This window comes from Macaca mulatta, chromosome 19 (assembly GCF_049350105.2).
Source record: "Macaca mulatta isolate MMU2019108-1 chromosome 19, T2T-MMU8v2.0, whole genome shotgun sequence".
In the NCBI taxonomy this organism is placed as follows: Eukaryota; Metazoa; Chordata; class Mammalia; order Primates; family Cercopithecidae; genus Macaca; species Macaca mulatta.
In genome coordinates, this window is record NC_133424.1 from 12,187,017 (window position 1) to 12,214,930 (window position 27,914).

Genomic DNA, 27,914 nt, shown 5'->3' on the forward strand with positions numbered 1-27,914 from the left:
CTGCCAAAATATTTTCTTTTTTTTTTTTTGTCTTTTTTTGTGTTTTTTTTTTTCAAGTTCAAGAATCCCCAGTAAAAATTCTCCACGAGGTCTTTTTCCCTTTTTACAAAAATAGAGTTTTTCTTCCCCTCCCACCCCCCCTTTTTTTTTTCATTTGTTTCTGCTTCCAGCCCCACTGCCTGCTCCCCGCATTCCACCAGGGGGCACTGGGCTGGGGGTGCCCACACCCCTCCTCACGGTTCGCTTTTTTGGGGATTTTTAAACCTGTTCCTCCTACCCCAGGCCCCACCTAGGTGCTGGGGAGGCCTGGGCAAGGGGGTCTGGGAGGGCACCCCCTGGAGCCCCACAAGCCATCCCATCGGGGGTGGTCGAGGGTGGGGGTGGGGGCACATCTCTGCATTCTTTTTAGCCGAAAAAAAGAAACAAAAACCTTCACCATGAACCAAACCAAGACGAGAGAGTGAACAGCCCAGCCTGGGGTGGGGGCAGGAGGATGGGGCGGGGGATCCCCGGGCACCCCCCCATTCCCTGCAGACCCTCCCACCCCGGAGTGCTCACCCTGTGGCTTCCGCAGGGACGTGGGGCCCTCGCGTCGTCCGTGGGGCTGCCTGTGCTGTCTCTCTTGGGCCCCTTCTCTCTCTCTCTCTCTCTCTCTCTCTCTTTCTCTCTCTCTGCTGCCCGGGGAGGGGGTGGGAGGGCAGGCGGGGCGGGCTCACGCCTTGTGCTGTTTGCTGGTCTTGAAGGAGACCTGCAGCACGCGCTCGCCCAGGCGATAGCCGTTCAGGCTGGCGATGGCCATGGCCGCCTCGTCATAGTTGGTCATGGTCACGAAGCCGAACCCCTTGCATTTGTTGGTGGTGAAATCGCGGATGACCTTGACGTTGGTGACCGCCCCAAAGGGCCCGAACAGCTGCCACAGCACGCTCTCGTCCGCCTCCGGTGACAGGTTGTACACGAAGATGCACCAGCCAGCGCCTGCCGCGCCCCCCGACAGGCCCACGCCCGCCAGGCCGCTCATACCGTCGATGGCGATCGGCGAGAACCTGGCGATGAGCGACAGGGGACTACTTTGGGGGTCACGCGGGCTCTGCCCTGACCCCCCGCATGCTTCCGACCCCGTTGTGACCCCTCACGCCTTTATGACCCCTGACTGCGCCGTGACCTTGGAACGGTGACCCCTTAATGCAATTTTTTTTTTTTTTTTTGAGACGGAGTCTCGCTGTGTCTCCCAGGCTGGAGTGCAGTGGCGCGATCTCGGCTCACTGCAAGCTCCGCCCCCTGGGTTCACGCCATTCTCCCGACTCAGCCTCCCAAGTAGCTGGGACTACAGGCGCCCGCTACCACGCCCGGCTAATTTTTTTTGTATTTTTAGTAGAGACGGGGTTTCACCGTGTTAGCCAGGATAGTCTCGATCTCCTGACCTCGTGATCCACCCGCCTCGGCCTCCCAAAGTGCTGGGATTACAGGCTTGAGCCACCGCGCCCGGCCTTTTTTTTTTTTTTTTAAGAGACAAGGTCTGGCTCTGTCACCCAGGCTGGAGTGCAGTGGTGCAATCATGGCTCACTGCAGCTTTGACCTCCTGGGCTCAAGCAATCCTCCCGCCTCAGACTCCTGAGTAGCTGGGACTACAGGCGGGCACCCTCACACCCAGCTAATTTTTTTATGATTTGTAGAGACACAGCCTCACTATGTTGCTTAGGCTGGTCTCGAACCCTCAGGCTCAAGCAATCCTCCTGCCTTGGCCTCCCGAGTAGCTGGGACTACAGGTGCACCACCATGCCCCACTATATACATATATACACACACACACACACATATATATACACATATACACACACACACACATATATATACACATATATACACACACACACACATATATATACACATATACACACACACACACACACACATATATACACACACACACACACACACACACATATATATATATATTTTTTTTGAGATGGAGTGTTGCTTTGTCGCCCAGGCTGGAGTGCAGTGGCGCAATCTTGGTTCACTACAACTTCTACCTCCTGGGTTCAAGCGATTCTCCTGCCTCAGCCTCCCTAGTAGAACGCGCCACCATGCCCAGCTAATTTTATATATATATATATATATATATATATATATATATATATATATATATATATTTTTTTTTTTTTTTTTTTTTTTTTTTTTTTTTTTGAGACGGAGTCTTGCTCTGTCGCCCGGGCTGGAGTGCAGTGGCCGGATCTCAGCTCACTGCAAACTCCGTCTCTCGGGTTCACGCCATTCTCCTGCCTCAGCCTCCCAAGTAGCTGGGACTACAGGCGCCCGCCACCTCGCCCGGCTAGTTTTTTGTATTTTTTAGTAGAGACGGGGTTTCACCGTGTTAGCCAGGATGGTCTCGATCTCCTGACCTCGTGATCCGCCCGTCTCGGCCTCCCAAAGTGCTGGGATTACAGGCTTGAGCCACCGCGCCCGGCCTTAATTTTATATTTTTAGTAGAGACGAGGTTTCTCCATGTTGATCAGGCTGGTCTCGAACTCCCGACCTCAGGTGATCTGCCTGCCTCGGCCTCCCAAAGTGCTGGGATTACAGGCGTGAGCCACCGCGCCCGGCCATGCCCCGCTAACTTTTAAAATTTTTTGTAGAGGTGGGGTCTCGCTGCGTTAGCCAGGCTTGTCTCGAACTCCTGGGCTCAAGCAATCCTACTGTCTTGGAGTTCCAAAGTGCTGAGATTACAGGTGTGAGCCACTGCACCTGGCTTTCCTTTTCAAATCATGTATTTATTATCATTAACTCCATCTTCCCTGCAAGAGTTTGTTCTAGCCCCTGAACAACACCCAGTAAGCACTTGGGAGGTGTCTGTTGAATGAATTCATGAAAGGACAGAATTGGCTCCACCCACATTCCTCGCTGGCAATCCGGCCCTCGATTAAACCCCTCAGCTGGGAGAGGAGGACCCAAGGGCCTGAACCATTCAATCCTGACCATGAGGAACAAACTACTCTCTCCTTCTGGCCCTCTTTGCACAGGCTGCTCCCACTGCCACGAACTCCCTTTCCACTCTGCCTGTGTGTGGATGTTGCCTCAGATGCGAGGGGATCTCTGCTACTGGGTCTCCGTCACCCCTTCTTTTTTTCTTTTGAGACGGAGTCTCGCTCTGTCGCCCAGGCTGGAGTAAAGTGGCATGAGCTCGGCTCACTGCAACCTCTGCCTCCCGGGTTCAAGCAGTTCTCTGCCTCAGCCTCCCCACCACCACACCTGGCTAAATTTTTGTATTTTTAGTAGAAACAGGGTTTCGCCATCTTGGCCAGGCTGGTCTTGAACTCCTGACCTCGTGCTCCACCCACCTCAGCCTCCCAAAGTGCTGGGATTACAGGCAAGAGCCACCGTGCCCGGCCTCCGTTACCCTTTCTACTGCACAGCCCTCATCACTATTCATTTCTGTCTCCTCCCCTGCTAGACTGAGACTGAGATCTTCTTTTACATTTTTAATTTTTTTTTTTTTTTTTTTTTTTTGAGATGGAGTTTTGCTCTTGTTGCCCAGGCTGGAGTGCAGTGGCGCGATTTCGGCTCACCGCAACCTCCTCCTCCCGTGTTCAAGTGATCCTCCTGCTTCAGCCTCCTGAGTAGCTGGGATTACAGGCATGAGCCACCGTGCCCGGCCACATTTTTTAATTTTTGGAGACAAGGTCTCGCTTTGTCACCCAGGCTGGAGTGCAGTGGCACCATCACAGTTCACTGCAGCCTCCAACTCCTGGGCTCAAGCGATCCTCCCGCCTCAGCCTCCTGAGTAGCCTGAACTACAGGCATGTGCCACCACACCAGGATAATCCTTTAAAAAAAAAAAAAACTGTAGAGAAGGATCTCACTATGTTGCCCAGGCTGGTCTCGAACTCCTGGCCTCAAGTGCTCCTTGCCCCTCAGCCTCTCAAAACACTGGGAGCACAGGCAAGAACCACCATGCCTGGCTTCGATGTCACATCTCTCAATGGCCATGCTACTCCAAGACCCAGGCAAAAAAGTCTAAGCCTGCAGCCCTCAGGATGAGCCGGGGAGGGGTGCATCAGGGGCATGGATGGTGAGGGGTGGTGTGGTGAGGGGTGGGGACAGCGGGGCGGGGGCACTGTTACCTCTTAACGCCGTAGGCCATGTTGAGCAAATTGTCCAGCCTGTGGAGGCAGAGGTGGTGGTCAGAGGTGGCTTCCAGTCATGCCCCCCTGCTGTGACACCGTCGGCCTGCCCTCCCCACCCCCACCCAACAGGCCTGCAGCAGAGCCCTGCCCCCGCCTGCCTGCTCCCTGCCCGCCCGGCTAGACACCGCCTGGCACGGAACCGTGGTCACTCAGGCACCGCCTCTCGCCTGCCCCGCCACTGCCCAGCCTGCACTGCCCCCCTCATCCATCCTCCCCCTCCTGGCCGGCGTGTCCCCTCTGGGCCCAGGCGCTGGGATCCCTGGGGAAAGATAACTGCTAACAAAGGCAACAGTAACTACCATAGCCAACATTCTCGCAGCACTTGAAGGGGTGGGTAACTTGCCCCGACCACCCAGGGGCCCACAAGGGGCTTCCATTGTCTCCCCTTGGAGTGACTACGAGCTTGGACTCCAGGTCCTGGGTTCGAGTCTCTGCTCTGTTTGGGCCAGGCAAACCCCAACACCTCTCTGTGCCTCAGAGTCCCCGTCCATAAAACAGGGACGACACAAGCTCTGTTCTCATCGGGTTGCAGAAAAATAAGGGTGTCTAGCACACAGCAAAGACTCATGAAATATTTGGTATTATTACAGATGGGGAAACTGAGGCACAAAGAGATACAGTCACGAACCTGAAAGAAAAAGGGGCCACCAGAGCTGGAACCCAGTCAGATGACGCCAAAATCTTTTTTTTTTTTTTTTTTCGAGACAGAGTCTCACTCCGTCGCCCAGGCTGGAGTGCAGTGGCAGATCTCAGCTCACTGCAAGCTCCGCCTCCCAGGTTCACGCCATTCTCCTGCCTCAGCCTCCCGAGTAGCTGGGACTACAGGCACCCGCCACCTCGCCCGGCTAGTTTTTTGTATTTTTTAGTAGAGACGGGGTTTCACCGTATTAGCCAGGATGGTCTCCATCTCCTGACCTCGTGATCCACCCGACTCGGCCTCCCAAAGTGCTGGGATTACAGGCTTGAGCCACCGCGCCCGGCCAACGCCAAAATCTTTAAATGCCAATCGTTGTGGCCAGCACACACTGAGTGCCTGCTGTATACGAGCGGCTGGCCTTGGCACTTGACGGATAGGCTCCTTGGCCCCATGTGTGCGCGCCCTCCCAGCATCCCTCCCCTGGCAGGAATGGGGTTCAGGCAGGGCACCTGCACGCTTGGGGGCACCCAGCCTAGGGCCGTCTGGGTGGGTGGCAGGGGGCTCACCGGAAACGCTGTGTCTGATGGTGTAGGGGGCCTGCGTAGCGCCGGGCAGACGACTGGTAGAGGTGGGTGAGCAGCGCCTGCCCCGTCTTCTGACTCGGGTTGTTCGCGAACTTGACTGTGATGGGCTCAGCTGCACCCAGCGGCTTCTGCCCGTTCAGTCCTTTGATAGCCTCCTCAGCCTCAATCCTCTTGTCGAATCGGATGAATCCCACACCCCGAGAGACACCTGCCAGGGGGCGGGAACGTCCATCACAACGACCCTGTCCCCTCCTGTGTAACCCCACTCCTCCCTTCCCTGCTTCATGCCCTGACTCTCGGTCGGTTTCTCCACGTTGATCCCACCTGACTGCCTTTGCCCAGCACCCCCACCAGGTGCCCCCTCCCTGACTGCCTGACCTGTGACCTGGTCCACCAGGATGCGGGACGTGATGATGCGGCCGTACTGGGAGAAGAGCTGCTCCATCTCTTTCTGGCTCATGGTCTTGGGGAGCCCACTGACGTACAGGTTAGCATCCCGGATGGATGCTGAACTGGGTCTGGCATAGGACACCTGGGTGAGGGGGTCAGACAGGCAGGGGTGAGGCAGAGACCCATTTCACAGATGGAGAGAGTGAGGCCACGTCTAAGCCATCACGGAGTTGGCGGAAGTGACCCATCCGTCACTCAATAAGTATCTCTAGAGTTGTCACCATGGGTGGGGCTGAGTCGGATATGGGAGAGGGGACACACAGTGGCTATAACAACTTGGCACTGCCTGTATAGAATGATGGGGACCTGCCACCTGGGGAGGACATGTCTCCCTGGGGTGACATGTGACCCCAAGGGGATCCTTGAATACCCAGCTCACATCACTATCACATGCTTGATAGTCCACTAACAAACATTGACTTTTTTTCTTTTTAAAGACAAGGTCTCACTTTTTAACCCAGGCTGGAATGCAATGGTATGATCTCAGCTCACTGTAGCCTCGACCTCTTGGGCTCAAGCAAGCCTCCCGCCTAAGCCCCCCAAGTAGCTGAGACTACAGGCACCCACCACCACTCCTGGCCAGCTTTTTTCTTCTTTTTTTTCTTTTGAGATGGAGTTTTGCTCTGTCGCCCAGGCTGGAGTGCAATGGCACCATCTCGGCTCACTGCAACCTCTGCCTCCCGGGTTCAAGCGATTCTCCTGATTCAGCCTTCTGAGTAGCTGAGATTACAGGCATTCACCACTATGCCCAGCTAATTTTTTTATTTTTTATTTTTATTTTTGAGATGGAGTGTCGCTCTGTCACCAGGCTGGAGTGCAGTGGCGCGATCTCTACTCACTGTAGCCTCTGCTTCCCGGGTTCAAGCAACTCTCCTGCCTCAGCCTCCCGGCTAGCTGGGACTACAGGCATGCCACCACCACGCCCAGCTTTTTTTTTTTTTTTTTTTTTGTATTTTTAGTAGAGACGGGGTTTCACCTGCCACCATGTTGGCCAGGATGGTCTTGATCTCTTGACCTTGTGATCCGCTCATCTTGGCCTCCCAAAGTGCTAGGATTACAGGTGTGAGCCACCATGCCTGGCCTAATTTTTGTAATTTTAGCAGAGATGGGGTCTCACCATGTTGGTCAGGCTGGTCTCGAACTCCTGACCTCATGATCTGCCTGCCTCAGCCTCCCAAAGTGCTGGGATTACAGGCGTGAGCCACCTCCCCCAGCCTCAGCTAATCTTCAAAAAAAATTTTTTTTTTTTTTTTTTTTTTGTAGCGACATGATCTCACTGTGTTATCCAGCTACACTGGGCCCCCCAGGGACATTCAGATCTTTAGTCATCAGCTCCATCCAACAACTCCCAAATGTCCTCAGTCTGCACCGCTGGTGGCACCTGCGTCCAGGTGTGCCCCACATGAGGGGGTCAAGGGCCCTTCACACACAGCATGGGTACTTCCAGCTCCCGCCCACCTCCCATCTGCCCCGACTCACTAATGGCAGCTCTGTCCTCCTAAGTGCTTGTGTCCCCAGGTTCGGATTATTCTCGACACCTGTTCTTCACATGCACATTCAACCCACTGTAAATCCTGTAGGCTCCACCTTCCTCCTTATCCAGAATCCACACACTTCACCCCACTGCCACTGTCCCACCCTGGCCCAGCCTCCACTACTGATCACCTGGACCAGCGTAGCAGTCTCCACGCTGGCCCTCCTGCTCCCATCCCCCACCATCTGTTCCCCGTACAGCAGCCAGAGGGCGCCTGTGAACACCTGAGCCAGGTCACATCCCCCATCTGCTCAGAACTCTCTATGGCTCCCACCTTCCTCAGCAGGAAAGCCCAGGTCCTTTCCTTGGACCACAAAGCCCTGCACATTCTTCCCCATCACACCCTTGCCCTCATCTCCCCTGACTTTCTTCTGCAGTTACTGTGTTCCAGCAACTTGAACTTACCCCATTTTTCCCAAACACACGAGGCATGTCTCAGCCTCAGGGCCCTGGCATTGCCTGTTCTCTCTGCCTGGAACACTCTTCCCCCTCTTCTTTCTTTGGGTCTCAGTTGAAACATCCTCCCTGTCCTCTCTCATCTAAATTTGTCCTCTCCTCACCACCCCTATTACTCTTTCTCAAAGCACTTCTCCCAACTAGGAATTAGACATATTTTAGCACTACTATCTGAATCACATTATTAATTAGAGTCCAACCCAACAATGAAATACTCTGCAGGTGTTTAAAAAAATGGTGGGTCAGGTGCAGTGGCTCATGCCTATAATCCCAGTGCTCTGCAAGTTCAAGGCGGGAGGATCAAGGGAGCCCAGGAGTTTGAGACCAGCCTGGACAATACAGCAAGACCCTCCCCCGCCCCTAACAATCTCCACAAAAAAAGAAAAAAAATTAGCTGGGTGTGGTGGCACACACCTGTGGTCGAAGCTACTCGGGAGGCTGAGGCTGGAGGATCACTTGAACCCAGGAGTTCAAGGCTCCAGTGAGCTATGATCACACCACTGCACTACAGCCTGGGCTACAGAGCAAGACCCTGTCTCTAAAAAAAAAAAAAAAAAGATGGACATGTATATTTATTTCCCAGAGACGGTGGTGAGTGGCGAGTATGGTAAAATAGGGGACAGAAAAGTCTATTTACAAAGCAGGGAATATTGTGTGACCTTGTTTCATTGTATGTTTATCAATGTCCTGGAAGCATGGCCCAGAAGTCCACCTCTCAGATGCTCAGTGGGTGACCTGAGGACGAGGCTGGGGCGTGGTCATGAGCAATTCTCCCCCGTATCTATTTTTGCTCGCTCGCTGCCTCCCTCCCTCCCTCCCTTCCTTCCTTCCTTCCTTCCTTCCTTCCTTCCTTCCTTCCTTCCTTCCTTCCTTCCTTCCTTCCTCCCTCCCTCCCTCCCTCCTTCTTTCCTCCCTCCCTCCATCCTTCCCTTCCTTCCTTTCCTTCCTTTCCTCTTTCTTTTTCTTGTGAAGTGAGGTTTTTGTTTGTTTTGAGATGGGGTCTCGCTCTGTTGCCCAGGCTGAAGTACAGTGGTGCAATCATGGTTCACCGAAGCCTTGACCTCCCAGGCTTCAGCAATCCTCCCACCTCGGCCTCCCAAAGTGCTGGGACTACAGGTGTGAGCCTTCGTGCCCAGCCTCTATTTTCTATTTCTTCTAATTAACCTCTTGATAGATAGGGGTCATTGTCAAGGGTCTGGCTTTTGTTTGGGACAGTGAGTTGAGACAGTGAGTTGTGAGAGTGTATGCCTCCATTTGAAATAACTAACTAAAAAATGAACAAAACAGATAAAGTAGTTTGAGAGTGAATGGGGGGGCGGGGTTCTGATTAATGCAATTTTGTGCACCTGGGGTTCTCCAGGAAAAAAAAAGACAATCACATCAGCCGCTGTCATGTCCGTAATAGTGATTTTTAAAATGACAGCCATGGCGGGAATGGTGGCTCACGTCTGTAACCCCAGCACTATCTGAGGCCGAGGTGGGCGGATTACTTGAAGTCAAGAGTTAGAGACCACCCTGGCCAACACGGTGAAATCCCATCTCTAGTAAAAATGCAAAAATTAGCCGGGCATGGTGGCAGGCACCTGTAATCCCAGTTACTCAGGAGGCTGAAGCAGGAGAATCACTTGAACCCAAGACGCGGAGTCGCAGTGAGCCGGGATCGCTCCACTGTACTCCAGCCTGGGTAACAGAGCGAGATTCCATCTCAAAAAAAAAAAAAGAAAAGAAAAGAAATAAATCATGTCCATGCTGGGCGCGGTGGCTCATGCCTGTAATCCCAGCACTTTAGGAGGCTGAGGCGGGTGGATGACCTGAGGTCAGAATTTCGAGACTAGCCTGACCAACATGGTGAAACCCCGTGTCTACTAAAAAAAAATACAAAAATTAGCGGTGCATGGTGGCCGGCGCCTGGCGCCTGTAGTCCCAGCCACATGGGAGGCTGAGGCAGGAGAATCGCTTGAACCTGGGAGGTGGAGGTTGCAGTGAGCCGAGATCGCGCCACTGCACTCCAGCCTGGGCGACAGAGCGAGACGCCATCTCAAGAAAAAAGAAAGAAAGAAAGAAAGAAATAATGTCCATATATTTGATGAGTTTCTCTTCTTTTTTTCTCTCCCATGGGGCTAGGAGCTGTGAGGGTACTTGCTGATGAATCAGATTTGGGTTGAGGGATTAGATTTGGGGGTAAGATCCTGGATGGGTATTGGAGGTCCAGCACCATCTAAGACACAGAGGAGGTTTTCACAGGCCCTTTCCCATCCTTCCATGACATGGGTTTCCCAAGAGCAAGAAGGGACCAAATTCCACCCACACCCCAACCTGGGATGGGGCCCCGCCCGTGGTACACAGCTGGAGATATTTTTGGCAGCTGCCAGAGAGCCCAGGCCGGACTGACCACGCAACACCATCACACAGGCAAAAACACCCAGGGACAGACAGAAGGCCATGCAGTGCCGCCCCACTGCACAGCCTCAGAGATGAAACCAGCCAGAGGGTGACACAGGCCACTGTCACATTCTCAGCAACGTTCAGGTGGGAGTCTCAGAGATTACAGCGAAGGTCGTAGAACCACATACCCGTCACACCGCAGCACAAGCACACGGTGTCACGCCCAATCCCGCAGAGCAGGGCACAGGTAGACACACCCACACATCACTATGACACACAAACATCCTGCCAGAGCCAGACGCATCACTGAGGCCCCACCAGGTCACAGCCAGAGTCACAGTGTCACATGCACCTGTCAAATAATAAGCACCTCATCCTGGGCCGGGTGCAGTGGCTCACGCCTGTAATCCCAGCACTTTGGGAGGCTGAGGTGGGTGGCTCACGAGGTCAGGAGTTCAAGACCATCCTGACCAACATGGAGAAACCCCGTCTCTACTAAAAATACAAAATTAGCCAGGTGTGGTGGTGGGTGCTTGTAATCCCAGCTACTCGGGAGGCTGAGGCAGGAGAATTGCTTGAGCCTGGGAGGCAGAGGTTGCAGTGAGCCAAGATAGCGCCATTGCAATCCAGCCTGGGTGAGAGAGGGAGACTCTGTCTCAAAACAAAACAAAACAAAACAAAACAAAAACACCTTATCCTACAGACACATAGGGATCTACCCGAAGTCTTAAATACACAGATCCACTTGCCAGTGGCCATTCTATTTTTTTTTTTTTTTCTTTTTGAGACAGGGTCTTGCTCTGTTGCCCAGGCTGGAGTACGGTGATGCAAACATGACTCACTGTAGCCTCGGCCTCCTCAGCTTAAGTGATCCTCCCCGCTCAGCATCTCAGGTAGTTGGGACTACAGGTGCAAGATGCCACACCCAGCTAATTACATTTTTTTTTTTTTTTTTTAGGAACAAGGTTTTGTCATGTTGCCCAGGTTGGTCTCAAACTCTCGGGCTCAAGTGATCCTCCTGCCTCGGCCTCCCAAAGTGCTAGTATTACAGGCGTGGACCACTGCGCCTGACCACAGCCACTCTCATAGACACTGTGTCCCACAACCATTGTGTCACAGCCAGAGCCACAGTGAGTCACGGGACACCTGGATCATAAACACTGTGTCCCATAGCTCAAGATGACACACACGGCCGGGCGCGGTGGCTCAAGCCTGTAATCCCAGCACTTTGGGAGGCCGAGATGGGCGGATCACGAGGTCAGGAGATCGAGATCATCCTGGCTAACACAGTGAAACCCCGTCTCTACTAAAAAATACAAAAAACTAGCCGGGTGAAGTGGCGGGCGCCTGTAGTCCCAGCTACTCGGGAGGCTGAGGCAGGAGAATGGCGTGAACCCGGGAGGCGGAGCTTGCAGTGAGCTGAGATCCGGCCACTGCACTCCAGCCTGGGCTACAGAGCCAGACTCCGTCTCAAAAAAAAAAAAAAAAAAAAAAAAAAAAAGATGACACACACACACACACACACACACATACACACACCACACATATACACACACACATACACACACCACACATATACATACACACACCACACACGTACACACACCACACACACATGCACACACATACACCACACACACACCACACATATACACACACACGTACACACACCACACACATACACATACACCACACATACACATGCACACACATACACCACACACACATACACACACACAACACACACCACACACACATACACCACACACACACCACACATACATACACACACACCACACACACCACACACACACCACACACACATACACACACATACACACACCACACATGTACACACACCACACACACACATACACCACACACACATACACACACACCACACATCACACACGTACACACACACCATACATGCACACCACACACACACATACACCACACACACACACCACACACACACCATACATGCACACCACACACACACATACACCACACACACACCACACATATACACACACACGTACACACACCACACACATACACATACACCACACATACACATGCACACACATACACCACACACACATACACACACACCATACACACACACAACACACACCACACACACATACACCACACACACACCACACACACTTACACACACACCACACACACCACACACACACCACACACACATACACACACCACACACACACACATACACCACACACACATACACACACACCACACATCACACACGTACACACACACCATACATGCACACCACAGACACACATACACCACACACACACACCACACACACACCATACATGCACACCACACACACATACACCACACACACCACACACCATACATGCACACCACACACACACATACACCACACACACATACACCACACACACACCACACACACGCGTACACACACCACACACACGCGTACACACATACACATGCACACATACGCTTACACACATATACACATACACACACGCAAGCAAATACTGCATCTCAATGTCACTGTGGTCTGGGGTCCTCATGCCCTGGGCTTCTGGGTCTATTTGGCCATGAAGGGACCCATTGGGTCACAACTTCACTCCCCCACCCCAATCCCCACCCCCACACATCAGGAAAGGGAAGAGATTCCTGCACCTCTGTTCTCATGTGGAACTGGGGGCCAGATGGGCCACCCCCCTACCCTGGCTTCCTCCAGGGTCCAGGAGCAGATTTGCAGGGCGGAGCCCAAACACCCCCAGGCGAACCCAGAGCGGGGGGTTTCCATGACGATTCCCCCCCAGGGGACCTGGGCTTGTAGGGTCCCAGCTGCAGCTGCTGAGAAGGGAGGTTGTGGGGGAGGAGCGTTGCACAAAGATGGGGGATGGGCCGCCCCAATCCCACCCTCCCAGACCCTAATTAGGCTCCAGATGGCAGATGGGCCCCCACCCCCATTTCCATGACAAAAGCAGGGAGGGGACTGCTCACGGGACCCTGGTCACTCTGCCCTACAGGGCCTGGCTGACTCCCTGAGCCTCTAGAGATCCTGGAGCCAGTACTGTCCCCATTGACAGGTGAGGAAACTGAGGTTTCGAGAGGGAAAGTCATTGCCCCCACCCCAGCTGGGAAGCCTTGGAGGGGAGATTTGAGCCCCTCTGGGGATGAGTCCTGAAAGGCAGTGGACATGGATGTGTGGGGGCGGGTAGGTGGCAGTAGGGGGTTGGGGACAGTCAGTTGGGGTGGGCAGTCGTGGAGGGATTGGAGAAGGAGGCACCAACCTTGATGGTCTTCGTCTGTAATTTGAGGCCGTTGAGGGTGTTGATGGCTTTGTCTGCATCATTGGGGTCAGAATAGTTCACAAACCCGTAGCCAAGGCTCTGCCCTGTGGGCAGAACCAGAATGATGACCTTCCCACCCAGCCTTGACACCTGCCAGTGTGCCCCCCAAACTCAGGCCTGAGAGACTGTCCCCTCCCCACCAAGATCCCATCTTCCTATTTTCAGATGACACCTTCGATGCTAGAGTCCCACCTGCCTCCATTGCTCCTGAGACCTTCACCCAGGGGGCACACCTGTCTCCCCAGCAGACCTCACATCCCTAGACCACTTCCTGCCTCGATTACCCCCGAGACACCTCAGCAAGGGCCCCACCTGCCCCCATCACCTCTGTATTTCTGAGGCTACCACCTCTGCTCTCCCCCGCTCCCCCGGCAACTCCAGCAGCCACACCTGTGATCTTGTCCCGAACCAACTTGCAGGACTCGATGTCGCCAATGCTGCCGAAGAGACTCTTGAATTCATCCTGGGTCATGTTCTGGGGCAGGTAGTTGACGATGAGGTTGGTCTTGCTGTCGTCAGTGGCTCCATTTGTACCAAGGAGTGGCCCGTTGGGCAGGGCCGGGCCGGCCGGGCCCCCCCCCACCTGAGACTCCATGGCCCCCAGTATCTGCTGGAGATAACAGGTTGCATCCGCTCACCGCCCAGTCCCCACACCAGGGACCTTCGGGAATGAGTGGCTAGGCGGTGATGAATTAGCTATGTCTTATAGGGGCTTCATCATGGGAAGGGGTCACTTAATTATTCTAAGGATCGGAATAATGATGGGACTCCATATATTGGAATAAGCACCGAGGGAAACAAAAATCACCTGATGTCTTTTACTGCAAGAAGTCCCTTATATAACTACTATATATGCAAACAGAGGCCTAAAATCAACCTGTGCATTTACAGAATAATAAACGCTTTCACACCGGAAATGCTTTCACGCCGGGCGCAGTGGCTCACACCAGTAATCCCAGCACTTTGGGAAGCCAAGAAGGGCAGATCACCTGAGGTCGGGAGTTCGAAACTGGCCTGACCAACGTGGAGAAACCCCGTCTCTACTAAAAATACAAAATTAGCCGGGCATGGTAGCGCACACCTGTAATCCCAGCTACTTGGAGGCTGAGGCAGGAGAATTGCTTGAACCCGGGAGGCGGAGGTTGCCGTGAGCCGAGATCACGCCATTGCACTCCAGCCTGGGCAACAAGAGTGAAATTCTGTCTCAAAAATAAAATAAAATAAATGCTTTCGCTTTCAGAAAAGTAAGTAACACTTTTAGTAGCTTTCTTTGTTGTTGTTATTGTTCCTTGTTGGTTGGCTGCTCTGTCACCCAGGCTGGAGTGCAGTGGTGCGATCTCGGCTTGCTGCAACCTCTGCCTCTTGGGTTCAAGCAATTCTCCTGCCTCAGCCTCCTGAGTAGCTGGGATTACAGGCACATGCCACGATGCACAGCTAATTTTTGTATTTGTAGTAGAAATGGGGTTTCGACATGTTGGCCAGGCTGGTTTCAAACTCCTGACCTCAGGTGATCCACCCACCTCCGCCTCCCAAAGTGCTGGGATTACAGGTGTGAACCACCGCGTCTGGCCCCATTTTTAGTAGCTTTTTTTAAGAAAAAGGGTCTTGCTCTGTCACCCAGGCTGGAGTGCAGTGATGCCATCAAGGCTCACTGCATCCTCGACCTTCCAGGCTCAAGCAATCCTCCCACCTCAGCCTCCCAAGTAGCTGGAACTATAGGTGCATGCCACCATGTCTGGTTAATCTTAAAATTATTTGTAGAGATGGGGTCTCACTATGTGGCCCAGGCCAGTCTCAAACTCTTGGGCTCCAGTGATCCTCCCACCTTGGCCTCCCAAAGTGCTGGGATTACAGGTGTGAGCTACTATGCCTGGCCCTTTTAGTAGCGTTGAAGCCTCATAAGCCCTTCCCTAAACATATTTATTTCTCTCCTCCCACCAAAGGTAATTCCTATCCCAAATGTGCTAATTATGTCTTTTACTTCATGCATAAGATTCTTACTAGTCATTTACCTGCCTCCATCTCCCCTTGCCACCCCCAGTTTTCCCACTGAGCTATTTTGTTCTTTTGCTTTTATTGTATAACATAAAACACCTTCAAATAATGACAATTTTATTTTTTCATCTTCAGTCTATACCTGTTATCTATTTTTCTTGTCATTTTAGGGGCTACAGTGTGATAGCGGCTTCTTCACTCCTGATTTTTTTTTTTTTTTTTTTAAAGACAGAGTCTCCCTGTGTCACCCAGACTGGAGTGCAATGGCACCATCTTGGCTCACTGTAACCTCCGCCTCCCAGATTCAAGCGATTCTCCTGCCTCAGCCTTCCAAGTAGCTGGGACTACAGGTGCCCACCACTACGCCCGGCTAATTTTTTTTGTATTTTTAGTAGAGATAGGGTTTCACTATGTTGGCCAGGCTGGCCATGCTGGTCTTGAACTCCTGACCTCGTGATCTGCCCGCCTCAGCCTCCCAAAGTACTGGGATTACAGGCGTGAGCCACCATGCCCGGCCCTTTATTCCTGATGTTAAGGGAGGTGCTTTAAACATTTTGCAGCTAAACATGATCTTTGCTATGGGTTTTTTTCCAGATGGCCTTTACCGGGTTAAGAACATTTTGTTTTATTCCTAGATCCTAAGACTTTTTAAAAAAAGGATGTTGAATTTTGCTGACTTTTTTTTACATCAATTGAAATAATTTTTTAGCTTTAATTAATTAATTAATTTTTGAGACAAGGTCTTGCTCTGTCGCCCAGGTTGAAGTGCAGTAGGGCAATCTTGGTTCACTGCAACCTCTGCCTTCCAGGCTCAAGCGATCGTCCCACCTCAGCCTCCCCTGTACCTGGGGCTACAGGTATGTGCCTCCAAGCCTGGCTAATTTTTTTTTTTCTTTGTACTTTTAGTAGAGATGGGGTTTTGGCATATTGCCCAGGCTGGTCCAAAACTCCTGGGCTCAAGCAATCCTCCTGTTTTGGCTTCCCAAAGTGTTGGGATTACAGGAGTGAGACACCGCACACAGCCCATTTTTCAGCTTTAATACATTAATGTCATGAATTATGTTAATTGATTTTCTTTTTTTGGTTGGGGTGGGGGACGGAGTTTCGCTCTTGTTGCCCAGGCTACAGTGCAATGGCGCAATCTCGGCTCACCACAACCTCCGCCTCCCAGATCCAAGCGATTTTCCGGCCTCAGCCTCCCAAGTAGCTGGGTTTACAGACATGGGCCACCACGCCTGGCTAATTTTGTATTTTTAGTAGAGGTGGGGTTTCTCCATGTTGGTCGGGCTGGTCTCGAATTCCTGACCTCAGGTGATCCACCCACCTCGAACTCCCAAAGTGCTGAGATTACAGGCATGAGCCACCGTGCCCAGCCATTAATTGATTTTCTAATGTTAAACCAATCTTCATGGGATAAACCATACTTGGTCATGCATATTGTAGTTTTGTTTATATACATTGCTTGATTTAACTTGCTGAATTTTTTGGTGGTTTAGAAATTTTTACATATATGTTCAGGAGGATATGCTGTTTATTTAATTCACACAAAGACTCTAAAATGGTAGGAGCTGGTTGGGTACAGTGGCTCACGTCTGTAATTCCAGCATTTTGGGAGGCCAAGGTGGGCAGATTGCTTGAGCTCAGGAGCTGGAGACCAGCCTGAGAAACATGGCAAAACCCTGTCTCTACTAAAAATTTAAAAACTAGCTGAATGTGGTGGTGTGTGCCTGTAGTCCAAGACACTTGGGAGGCTGAGGTGGAAGGATCACCTGAGATCGGGAGGTCAAGGATGCAGTAAACCGTGATCACACCACTGCACTCCTGCCTGGGCGACAGAGTGAGACTCTGTCTCAAAAATAAATAAATAAAGTTGGGTGCAGTGGCTCAAGCCTGTAATCCCAGCAGTTTGGGAGGCTGAGGTGGGAGGATCACTGGAGGTCAGGAGTTCAAGACCAGCCTGGCCAACATGGTGAAATCCTGTCTCTACTAAAAATACAACAATTAGCCAGGTGTGGTGGCACACGCCTGTAATCCCAGCTACTTGGGAGGCTGAAGCACAAGAATTGCTTGAACCCAGGAAGCGGAGCCTGCAGTGAGCCAAGATCGTGCCATTGTACTCCAGGCTGGGTGACAGAGTGAGACTCCATCTAAAAATAATAGTAATAAATAAATAAATAAATAAGGCCAGGCGCGGTGGCTCACACCCATAATCTCAGCACTTTCAGAGGCCGAGGCAGGCAGATCACCTGGGGTCGGGAGTTCGAGACCAGCCTGACCAACATGGAGAAATCCCGTCTCTACTAAAAATACAAAAAAAAAAAAAAAAAAAAAAAAATTAGCCGGGCATGGTAGCACATGCCCGAAATCTCAGCTACTCAGGAGGCTGAGGAGAATCGCTTGAAACCTGGGAGGCAGAGGTTGCAGTGAGCCAAGATCCCACCATTGTACTCCAGCCTGGGCAACGAGAGCGAAACTCCATCTCAAAAAATAAAATAAATTAAATTAAATTAAAATAAAATAAAATAATTAATTAAATTAAATATTAAATGGTATAGGTTAATTTTGCTATGATGGATGGAGAATCTGAGGCTCAAAGATGTTAAGGAACGTGCTGAAGTCACATAGGTTATCTGCCGTGGCACTGGAAATGAAATGCAGACCCTCCGAATGTGAAGACCACTCTACAATTTTCTTTTCTTTTTTTAGAGACACGGTCTTGCTCTGTTACCCAGGCTGGAGTGCAGTGGCATGATCGTAGTTCACCGCAGCCTTAAACTCCTGGGTTCAAGCATTCTTCCTGCCTCAGTATCCCAAGTAGCTAGGACTACAGGTGGGTGCCACCATGACTGGCTAAGTTTTAAACGATTTTTTGAGCCAGAGGCAGTGACTCATGCCTGTAATCTCAGCACTTTGGGAGGCTGAGGCGGGCGGATCATGAGGTCAGGAGTTCGAGACCAGCCTGACCCACATTGTGAAACCCCGTCTCTACTAAAAATACAAAAATTAGCTGGGCGTGGTGGCGCGTGCCTGTAATCCCAGCTACTCAGGAGGCTGAGGCAAGAGAATTGCTTGAACCCAGGAGGCGGAGTTTGCAGTGAGCCGAGATTGCGCCATTGCACTCCAGCCTGGGCGACAGAGCGAGACTCTGTCTCAAAAAAAAAGAAATTTTCTTTTTTTTTGGTAGAGATGGGGTGTCACTATGTTGCCCAGGCTGGTCTCAAACTCATGGCCTCAAGCAATCCTCATGCCTCAGGCTCCCAAAGTGTTGGGATTACCGGCATGAGCCACTGAACCTGACCCAATTTTCTTACTGTAACAGTCAGCCAGGCTGATACCGGCTCTGACAACTCACTATGTGTCTTTGGATATGCCTGCTAGGGCCTCTGTTTCACTTTGCTGAAAATTCAAAACAACTGGCAAGAGCTATATGAAGGGCTATGTAGAGGAGAATTTTAAAACCACTTCAGAGTTCATCAGGAAACGGTGCTGGGATTTGACTGACCTTATCCGTCAGGGACATAAGAAAGTCAAGTAGCCAGCATTTCCTTACATCTTCTCCAGTGGCACAGTTGGCACATAGATTTGCCCTCACTTGAACACCTGAACTGGGCCAGGCGTGGTGGGTCACAGCTATAATCCCAGCACTTTGGGAGGCTGAGGCAGGTGGATCATCTGAGGTCAGGAGTTTGAGACCAGCCTGGCCAACATAGCGAAACTGTCTCTACTAAAAATACAATGTCATCCCAGCTACTCAGGAAGCTGAGGCAGGAGAATTGCTTGAACCCAGGAGGCGGAGGTTGCAGTGAGCCAAGATCGCACACTGCACTCCATCCTGGGCGAGAGCAAGACTCCATCTCAAAAACAAACAAACATACTGATTGGTAGTGTCTTCTTGGAGGAAAGAATTAAGAAGAATTCAGAAACCACATTCAGGCCAGGCGTGCTGGCTCATGCCTGTAATCCCAGTACTTTGGGAGGCCGAGGTGGGAGGACTGTTTGAGCTCAGGAGTTCAAGCCCAGCCTGGGCAACATAGTGAGATCTTGTCTCTAAAAGAAATTTTAAAATTAGCTAGTCATGGTGGCTTGCACCTGTGGTCCCAGGTACTCAGGATGGTGAGACAGGAGGATCACTTGAGCCCAGGAGGTGGAGGTTGCAGTGAGCCATGATGGCACCACTGTACTCCAGCCTGGGCAACACAGTGAGACCCTGTCTAACACACACAAAAAGAAGGAGAAGGAGAAGAAGCTGGGCACGGTGGCTCATGCCTGTAATCTCAGCACTTTGGGAGACCAAGGAGGGTGGGTAGCCAGAGGTCAGGAGTTTGAGACCATCCTTGCCAAACATGGTGAAATCTCGTCTCTACTAAAAATACAAAAATTAGCCAGGTGGGGTGGTGGGCGATTGTAATCCCAGCTATTTGGGAGGCTGAGGCAGGAGAATCGCTTGAACCCGGGAGGCGGAGATTGCAGTGAGCTGAGATCACACCACTGCACTCCAGCCTGGGTGACAGAGTGAGACTGTCTCGAAAAGAAAGGAAAAGGAAAAGGAAATGAAAGGAAAAGGAAAAGGAAAGGAAAGGAAAGGAAAAAAAGGAAAGGAAAGGGAAAAGGAAAGAAAAAGAAAATAAATCACAGTTTTCAGTAGGAAAGATCACTGTGATTGATTAGCAATGTCTGCTGTGGCCACAGAACTAGAAACAGCCAGCAGGTACACATTATCTCAGCTATCCCAGACTCAAGCTCCAGTATCTTAATTGTTCCCAAATACTGGCTACTACTGTGTGCCAGGCACTGTGCAAAGCACTCTACATGCAAGTTTTCTGTTCTTATTCATAACAATCCTAAAAAGAGAAGTTTTCCTCCCCCATTTCACCCCCACTTAATACATGAGGAAACTGAGATATTTTAAAAATTGCCAAAGATCATGCAGCATATAAATGGTGGTGGAACGGATTTGCATATGAGTTTTTCTGATCCAGAGTGTGCATTTCCAACTTCCACTGCCAACCAAGAACGGTGCCAGCTCTAACATTTCCCAGCTGTGCGTCCTCAGATAGACTACTTAGTGCTTCTGAGCCTCTGCTCCATTTTGCTCCAAATTACAGTCACATTGGCCTGGGGTACGAGCTAAAGTCATATGCTGAAAAGCATCTGGAATTGGTTAGTTATGTCTGTCACGGGCATGATCATGGGAATTAAAAAGCAGGCTTGTCACATCCATCATCCGTGCCTCATAATACACTTACATTATTTATTATTATTATTATTGTTAGAGACGAGGTCTCCCTCTATCACCCAGGCTGGGGTGCAGTGGTATGATCATGGCTCATTTCAGCCTAAACCTCCAGGGCTGAAGTGATCCTTACACCTCAGCCTCCTGAGAAGCTGGGACTACAGGCATGTGCCACCATGCCTGGCTAATTTTATTTTATTTTTTTGTAGAGATGGGGTCTTGCTATGTTACCCATGCTGATCTCAAACTCCTGGCCTCAAGTGATCCTCCCACCTTAGTTTCCCAAAGTACTAAGAATTCAGTTGTAGCCAGGCACGGTGGCTCACACCTGTAATCCCAGCACTTTGGGAGGCTGAAGCAGGCAGATCATGAGGTCAGGAGTTTGAGATCAGCCTTGCTAACATGGTGAAACCCTGTCTCTATTAAAAATACAAAAAAATCAGCTGGGCAGGTGGCGGGTGCCTGTAATCCCAGCTTTGAGGGAGGCTGAGGCAGGAGAATTGCTTGGGAGGCAGAGGTTGCTGTGAGCCAGGACCGTGCCATTGCACTCCAGCATTGCACTCCAGTCTGGGCAACAGAGTGAGACTCCGTCTCAAAAAAAAAAAAAAAAAATTTCAGTTGTGAGCCACCATGCCTAGCCTATTATTCTTTTATTTAAAGATGGGGTCTTGCTATGTTGCCCAGCCTGGAGTGCAGTGGTTATTCACAGGTGCAATCATAGTGCACTGTAGCCTGCAACTCCTGGACTCCAGCAATCCTCTCATCTCAGCTTCTCAAGTAGCTATGACTACAGGCATGTACTACTGCACGGGGCAATACTGTTATTTTAATGAGTGTTCTGTGACACTGAGCATCCACTGAGTGCCAGGCACTGTGTGAAATACTTCGAGGCATATTTTCAGTTAGCCTCCCAACAATCATAAAAGACTGAGAACACATTCTCCATTTTACAGGTGACAAAAGTGAATTCAGAGGCATTAGGTGGTATGAATTTCAGACTTCAGTCCTGGATCTGTTTGCAGAGCGGTTTTTCATCGTTATGGCCAATGCCTTGTCTGGCTATGTTGCCCAGGCTGACCCTGAACTCTCAGGCTCAAGTGATTCTCCCACCTCAGCCTCTCCATTAGCTAGGACTACAAGTGCAATTCATCATGCCCAGCTAATTTTTTATTTTTTGTAGAGATGGGATCTTGCTATGTTGCCCAGGCTGTTCTCAAACTGCTGGTCTCAAGGGATCCTCCTGCCTCAGCCTTCCAAAGTGTTGGGAGTACAGGCGTGAGTCACTGCACCTGGTCACCATCTACTTTTTCTTTTTGAGACAGAGTCTTGCTCTGTCACCCAGGCTGGAGTGTAGTGGCACAGTCTTGGCTCACTGCAACCTCCACCTCCCAGGTTCAAGCGATTCTCCTGCCTCAGCCTCTGAAGTAGCTGGGACCACAGGTGCGCGCCACCATGCACAGCTAATTTTTTGTATTTTTAGTAGAGACAGGGTTTCTCCATGTTAGCCAGGCTGATCTTCAACTCCTGACCTCAGGTGACCCGCCTGTCTTGGCCTCCCAAAGTGCTGGTATTAAAGGCATGAGCCACCACGCCTGGCCCATTTACTCTTATAAAACAGATGGCACAGAAGGTCAGCTCCCCGGCATCTCCAATTTGCTGAGTTGTTCCTGGGAGGGCTGCCTGGAGGACTACTCTGAAGACACATCCGACCTCAAAAGGAACATGCATTGGGTTGATTAGCAATGTCTGCACGGCACCTGCTGTGATGCAGTAACGTGCACTGCACAGCTCTGCATTCCTGTCTCCTAACATTAATACTTAACTGATCGCGTAACCATGTATTGAGGTGCCTGTTGTGTGCCAGAAAAAATTCCTCATGTGAAACTTCCAGGCGGTTCTCCTGCCGTTGAACATGATGAGATTCCTTTCTCCATTTAATACACGAGGAAAGAGTCTCCACAAAGGGATAGGGTGACTGGGGAGGCTGAGACAGGAAGATCACTTGAGCCTAGGAGTTTGAGAGCAGCCTGGGCAACACAGTGAGATCTTGTTTCTGACAAAACATTTGAGAAAAAATTAGCTGAGTGTGGTGGTGCATGTCTGTAGTCCCGGCTACTTGGGAGGCTGAGGTGAGAGTATCAACTTAAACCCAGAAGTTTGAGGATGCAGGGAGCATGATCATGCCACTACACTCCAGCCTGGGCGAGAGGGTGAGACCCTGACTCTTAAGGGAAAAAAAAAAAAAAAAAAAAAAAAGGAAGGAATAGGAACAGGGTTGCACAGGCAGCAAATGGTGGAACAAGAATTCAGGCCAGGCACAGTGGCTTACGCCTGTAATCCCAACACTTTGGGAGGCCTAGGTGGGAGGATCAAGTGAGGTCAGGAGTTCGAGACCAGCCTGGCTGACAGGGTGAAATCTCATCTCTACTAAAAATACAAAAATTAGCCAGGTGTGGTGGTGGGTGCCTATAATCTCAGCTACTCAGGAGGCTGAGGCAGGAGAATCACTTGAACCTGGGAGGTGGAGGTTGCAATGAGCTGAGATTTCACCACTGTGATCTAGCCCGGGCGACAGAGGGAGACTCTGCTTCAAAAAATTAAAAAAAAAAAAAAAAAAAAAAAAAAAAGAATTTAGTTCCAGGGTTTGGACTTTAGAGCCCACACTCCTATAAAAGACCAGTAATATAATAACAAAATAATAACCGCAAAGCGAAGCTGAGTATCTGCTCTCTGCCATGGCCCTGGGCATCATGACATTTAAACCCACTCCATCGGTTGAGTCTATTAATTCAATTCAACAAATATTTACTGAGGGCTACACATGCCAGACTCCACCCTCCTCACGTTGTCCTCTGACAGTTAGGTCACCTCTCTATGCCTCTCTGTTCCTCCTTAAGGAAGGTATGGCACAGAGGTCTCACATGTATGGAGATGGATTCTGAATTTGCACCCTGGTTCATTAAGGGTTTTGTGGGGTTTTTCTTTTCCTTTTTTACTTTTGAGACAGGGTCTTGCTCTGTTGCCCAGTCTAGAGTGTAGCGGTGCGATCATGGCTCACTGAAGCCTTAACTTCCTTCTGCCTCAACCTCCCAAGTAGCTGGAACTATAGGCTTGCACCACCCAGCCGGCTAATTTTTCTCTTTTTCTGTAGAGGTGGGGTTTTGCCATGTTGCCCAGGCTGCAATCCTCCTCCCTTAGCCTCCCAAAGCGCTGAGATTACAGGTGTGAGCCACCATGCCTGGCCCTGGAGATGGATTCTGAATTCACATTTAAGCTCATTGAGGTAAGAGTTCTATGTTGAGTTGATGATATTTGCTATAAGAGCACAATAAGCAGTTGTCAGTACACAAGCAACTGCATCTGGACGTGCTAGATCCCTTTTTTTTTTTTTTTTTGAGATGGAGTCTTGCTCTGTTGCCCAGCCAGGAGTGCAATGGCATGATCTTGGCTCAGTGCAACCTCGGCCTCCCAGGTTCAAGCAATTCTCCCGCCTCAGTCAGGTAGCTGGGACCACAGGTGTGCACCATCACACCTAGCTAACTTTCTGTATTTGTAGTAGAGATGGGGTTTTGCCATATTGGCCAGGCTGTTCTCAAACTCCTGACCTCATGTGATCCACCCACCTTGGGCTCCCAAAGTGCTGGGATTACAGGCACGAGCCACCGCACTAGAGCCCTATTTTTGAACTCCACTGAGCATGTGCCAAGTTTTCACTGACCTCCCACAACCACAGTGAACGGTAAGAAGGGTCTGCTCCATTTCTCAGATGGGGACACTGAGGGTTAGTCACAGGGACCTATGACTTGTCCAGGGTGACAGGAAGAGGTGGAGGGGATAGTGTTAACATCTGACTCCTGATCCAATGACCCCAGAGCCGAAAGAGTTACCGGTTGACCCCCTCCCATGGTGTTCCCAACTTGAACGGAGTGAAGAGGTGACTGGGTGGGTGAGACCCGGGTTCTTGAGGCCCAGCCTGCTAATCTGGCCACCACCCCTTCTCCCTCCCATCTGTGCCAGAGCTTAGCAGGACCAGTGTCGCGTTTCCTCCGCGGCTGAGCCGGCTGAGCTGATAATGGGGATCAGATTGATGGAGGCCACACCCGCCCTGCCCCAGCCTGCAGTAAGTGCACAGCCTGGGATGGTGGCTACATGGGCATCAAAGGGACTTCGGCAACTGGCCCCAGACAGAGATGAGGGGGGTGGCAAAGAGGGCAGATCAAAGATGGAGGGTTAGGGAAAGTTCTCATTCTCTCCAGTGCTTCTTGTAAGTCTCCCAGACTTTTGGTTTCTCGCTGCCTCTTTCTTCCTCTGTTTCTCTCTCTTCTCCACTGTCCTGCCCTCTCCCTGAACCGTTCTGTGTCCTTGGCCTCATCACTCTCTCTTCCTCTTTTCCACCATTGCACATACATTTGACGTACGGGGTTTTGCAGTGAACACACCTGAGGCCACTTGTTTCTTAGAACTTCCTGTGTCTGACCCCCACGGCCCCCAGCTGCGCTCCCTGGCCCCAGTCACAGTGACAGATGCCTGGGATACCGGCGACAATAGGGCATTGAGTGGCTATGCATGGTGAGGCTGGGCTACCACGTGGTGCTGACTGAGCCTCCTACTTCTGGGCCCTTCTTCAATGCAGGGTCCTTGTGGTCTTAATTTATCACCTCTCTTCCTCCCATCCTGTCCCCATGATACATCTCTGCCCAAGTGCTCGCTCACTGGAGAACCTAGGTCCTCAAGGCCCTTGTGTGACCTCTGACCACACCCTCTTTCCCTTTGTGCATTAGTTCCCTTTTTCAAATGAGAGAACCGATCAGAGGACGCCTAGGAGGTGCTGGACTGTTGCGGGAGTTCTGAGGTCCTCAGGAGGCCACACTCCAGTTCCCAGACCTGGGTGAGCAGCACGAGGCCCAGAGAGGGAAAGGAACTGGCCTGAGGTCACACAGCAGGTGAGCCAGGTCTCCGGGACCTCATTTCTCAGACCCAGGTGGGCGGGTCCCAGGGTCCAGGAGGGGAGAGGCCCAGGCATGGAGGGAGCGCCAATCATGCCCCCACCCCCACTGCTAGCCACGACTCGAAAAGGGGCCCGAAAGAGACACAGTGCACAGAGACACACACGCAGAGACGGAGAGATAGGAAGAGTGGAAGAGGGAGGCCCGGGCGCCGGGACCAGACAAAGGACGCGCGGCGGCGCGGGGAGCGGAGTCGCGCGGCAGGGGCGGGGGTGGAGCCGGGGTGGGGCTATAACTGGCCAGCCCCGCCCCCGGGATACGCCCGGGCTGCCGAGTGGGAATCCGAGGGCTCGGGCGAGGCCGGGCCCCCGGGGCCATGGGGGCGGGGCCTAGATGGGCGTGCCAGGGCGTGGCCAGGCAGGGCGTGGCCGGGCGGGAGGGGCCGCGCGCTCGGGAGCTGACCAGCTCCGTGGCTGCTGAAAGCACCGAGCGCGGGGCTAGCGGTGCGGGCCGGCAGGCGGGCGGGCCGCGCTCAAGGTCACCTCGCGGCCCAGAGACTTGGCGAGGTGGGGAGCCTGGATCTGGCCTAGGGGGACTGTCTCGGCCTCCTACCCCATCTCCCGGGGGGCGGGGACCCGGGAGCCTGGAGGTGCCCCCCCAACCCGCGGGCCCTCCTCTCCCCTCCCCCTCCCCGCAGCCCGAGGCGCCCGCGCGAGGCTGCGGCCCGCGAAGAAGCGCTGAGAAACAAAGGGACGCTGCAGCGGCGGCGGCGGGCCCGCGGGGCCTCCGGGCGCGCCCCCTCCTCTCCCCTCCCCGCTTGCCGCAAGGTCGACGGGCTCGAGGACGAGACTCCCGCCTCCCGGGTGCGGCCGAGGCCCGGGGCGCGCGATCCGACGCCACCCGCTTTCCCAGGGCTCTCGGGGATGCCTTGTCGCTTTGGCTTGGCCCAGCACCAGTGATCCGGCCCTGCGTTTGCCCGGGCGGCCTGCGGGGTCTGGGCCTGGATGGAGGAAGCATCCTTAGCCGCCGCGGCCCCTCCCCCATCAGGCCTGCGGGAGAGGGGGCAATCTGGCCTCCAGGGCGGCGTCGGACGCCCCCCGAATCACAGCCAGGCTCCCTAAGGCCCCTCAGGCCAAGCTCTAAGCGCCCTCAGCACTCTGGGCGCGGCCCTGCCCACTCTCAGGCCCCGACGCTCGGTCCTACCCCCCCAACCCGGGCCTAGCTAGGCCTGGTCCTACCCCCCCCTCCGCCGCACCCGCCCAATCTCCGCGGAGCCTGGGCCCAACTCCTCCCCGTCCCGATTCCCTTTCGGCGACAGGGGAATACCTACAGTGACCATTCTTGTGTGCCCGGCGGGCGCGGTCCGTGTTGAGGGGGGCTCCGGGGGTCGTGCACTCCTAGGGGGGCGCCTGATGCTCACGCCGGGGTCCCGCCCGGGCGGCCTCTGGTGCGGCCGCTGCAGATGTGGCGATGAAGGCGGCGGCTCCCTCGAGGGCCAGGGACGGGCCCGAACCCGGGGATGCGCGCGCGGATGGCCGGGCCCCGGGGTGGCCTGCGGGCGGCAGGGGATGGAAAGAGGGAGCGGGCGCGGGGTTGAGGACGCCCCCTGCGCGGCCCCGCGGGGCCCGGGGAAGTTGCGCTTCCCGACAGAGATCGCGGCGCTCTGCCTTTCGCCGCCGCCCCTCGGTCGGCCCTGTCCGGTCCCGGGTGTTCAAGTCCTCTCCCCTCGCCCACCCTCCCTCCCTCCCTCCGGCCCGCGCTGCGCGCTCCGCGCTCTGGACCGCGCCGCCGCCGCCCCCAGCCCTTTATAGCAGCAGCTGCCAGCGCCGGCGTCGCTCATTGGCCGCGGCGACCGAGCTCCGCCTCCTCGCGGCTCCCGACGGCGCGGCAGGTGGAAGTGAGCGCGCGCTGGTAGGGACTCTGAATCCCCCAAAAAGCGCATCCTAGGTGCTTGGGTTGCCAGATTCGGGCCCTCCTTCCCTCGAGGCCCTTGTTTCCTACCTTGGCACCCCTTCTTGGGCTGGCTTTCGGGCCAGGAGACGGGCTCCCTTCCTCCGTCCAGCTCCTAGAGCTGGAGGAGCCAAGAGAACGAGGAGGTATTAGTGGCCTGAATATGCGACCTTCCAGAGGTGCTGTCAACCG

General features: G+C 52.7%; 1 protein-coding gene and 1 long non-coding RNA gene across 9 annotated transcripts; both read right to left on the reverse strand.

Annotated features, from left to right (window-relative positions):
- Positions 1-11: 11 nt before the first annotated feature.
- On the reverse strand, positions 12-27,549 carry ELAVL3 (ELAV like RNA binding protein 3). 8 transcript variants are annotated; one of them, XM_015122959.3, is made up of 7 exons: positions 27,103-27,549; positions 13,989-14,208; positions 13,539-13,642; positions 5,784-5,937; positions 5,388-5,613; positions 4,122-4,160; positions 12-1,043 (listed from the first exon to the last, which is right to left on the reverse strand). In XM_015122959.3, the coding sequence occupies exons 1-7, from the start codon at positions 27,109-27,111 to the stop codon at positions 713-715; spliced, it is 1,083 nt and encodes a 360-aa protein (XP_014978445.1). In that variant the 5' UTR covers positions 27,112-27,549; the 3' UTR covers positions 12-712. The 8 variants fall into 8 exon arrangements, with proteins under 8 accessions (XP_014978445.1, XP_014978443.1, XP_077834000.1 ...); XM_015122957.3 differs by having other exon boundaries at positions 12-1,064; XM_077977874.1 differs by having other exon boundaries at positions 5,388-5,682; positions 5,751-5,937.
- On the reverse strand, positions 21,407-23,452 carry LOC144336738 (uncharacterized). The gene is made up of 2 exons (XR_013409062.1): positions 23,377-23,452; positions 21,407-22,211 (listed from the first exon to the last, which is right to left on the reverse strand). It is a non-coding gene; the product is annotated as an uncharacterized LOC144336738 (long non-coding RNA).
- Positions 27,550-27,914: the final 365 nt, after the last annotated feature.

Coding starts and splice junctions, on each gene's coding strand:
- ELAVL3 (XM_077977873.1), bottom strand. Junction 5,683..5,750: donor GGAGGGGGCACCTGGTGGGG/GTGCTGGGCAAA, acceptor GGCATGAAGCAG/GGAAGGGAGGAGTGGGGTTA. Junction 1,065..4,121: donor ATGGCCTACGGCGTTAAGAG/GTAACAGTGCCC, acceptor CCCCCAAAGTAG/TCCCCTGTCGCTCATCGCCA.